Source organism: Cyphomyrmex costatus, unplaced genomic scaffold (genome assembly GCF_001594065.2).
Source record: "Cyphomyrmex costatus isolate MS0001 unplaced genomic scaffold, Ccosl1.0 scaffold4534, whole genome shotgun sequence".
Taxonomy (NCBI): domain Eukaryota; kingdom Metazoa; phylum Arthropoda; class Insecta; order Hymenoptera; family Formicidae; genus Cyphomyrmex; species Cyphomyrmex costatus.
In genome coordinates, this window is record NW_017278784.1 from 1 (window position 1) to 579 (window position 579).

The following is a 579-nucleotide window of genomic DNA, read 5'->3' on the forward strand; positions in this document are numbered from 1 at the left end:
TAAATAGTGATAAAATATATTCTTTCGTTATTTTTGTTTCTGATGAAAATTGTACTTATTATAGTTTTAATCATATATATCCATCGTATATTTTGCAAGAAATTTAGAAATGCATATTTATTGTATGTAGTCAATTTCTAGAGATATTCGCTGAACCTGAAGCGATCGTAGGAGGTCAAAACGCCATACCAGGTGAATTTCCGCACCAAGTTTCACTGAGATATAACGACAATCACGTTTGCGGCGGCTCCATTATCAGCCAGACTAAGATTCTGACTGCTGCACATTGCGTAACTGTTCCAAAACCTCCCTACAATGACTTCAAAGTTGCCACTGGATCCATCTCAATCACTGGAGGACAACTCCATAACGTGAAGAAAATTACCGTGCATCCACAATTCTCTAATAGTTATGAAGATGCTTGGATAAATGACATCGCTGTGATTACGGCAAGTCGAATAGAATAATTACTGTAATTTGCTTCTATACTGTTAAGTGTTCCAGTTTATAACTTCCTTTCTAATTTTTTCCTGACATGTTTCTTTTTATTTAGTTACTTTGTTTCTTCATTGTTTAAAA

The 579-nt window shown here is 34.4% G+C and overlaps 1 protein-coding gene across 1 annotated transcript; it reads left to right on the forward strand.

Annotated features, from left to right (window-relative positions):
* Nucleotides 1-130: 130 nt before the first annotated feature.
* Nucleotides 131-449, forward strand: LOC108777658 (serine protease 48-like; the record flags this gene model as incomplete). Its single annotated transcript, XM_018544603.1, has 1 exon — nt 131-449. A coding segment is annotated over one exon (319 nt), but the record flags the coding sequence as incomplete, so codon positions are not given.
* Nucleotides 450-579: the final 130 nt, after the last annotated feature.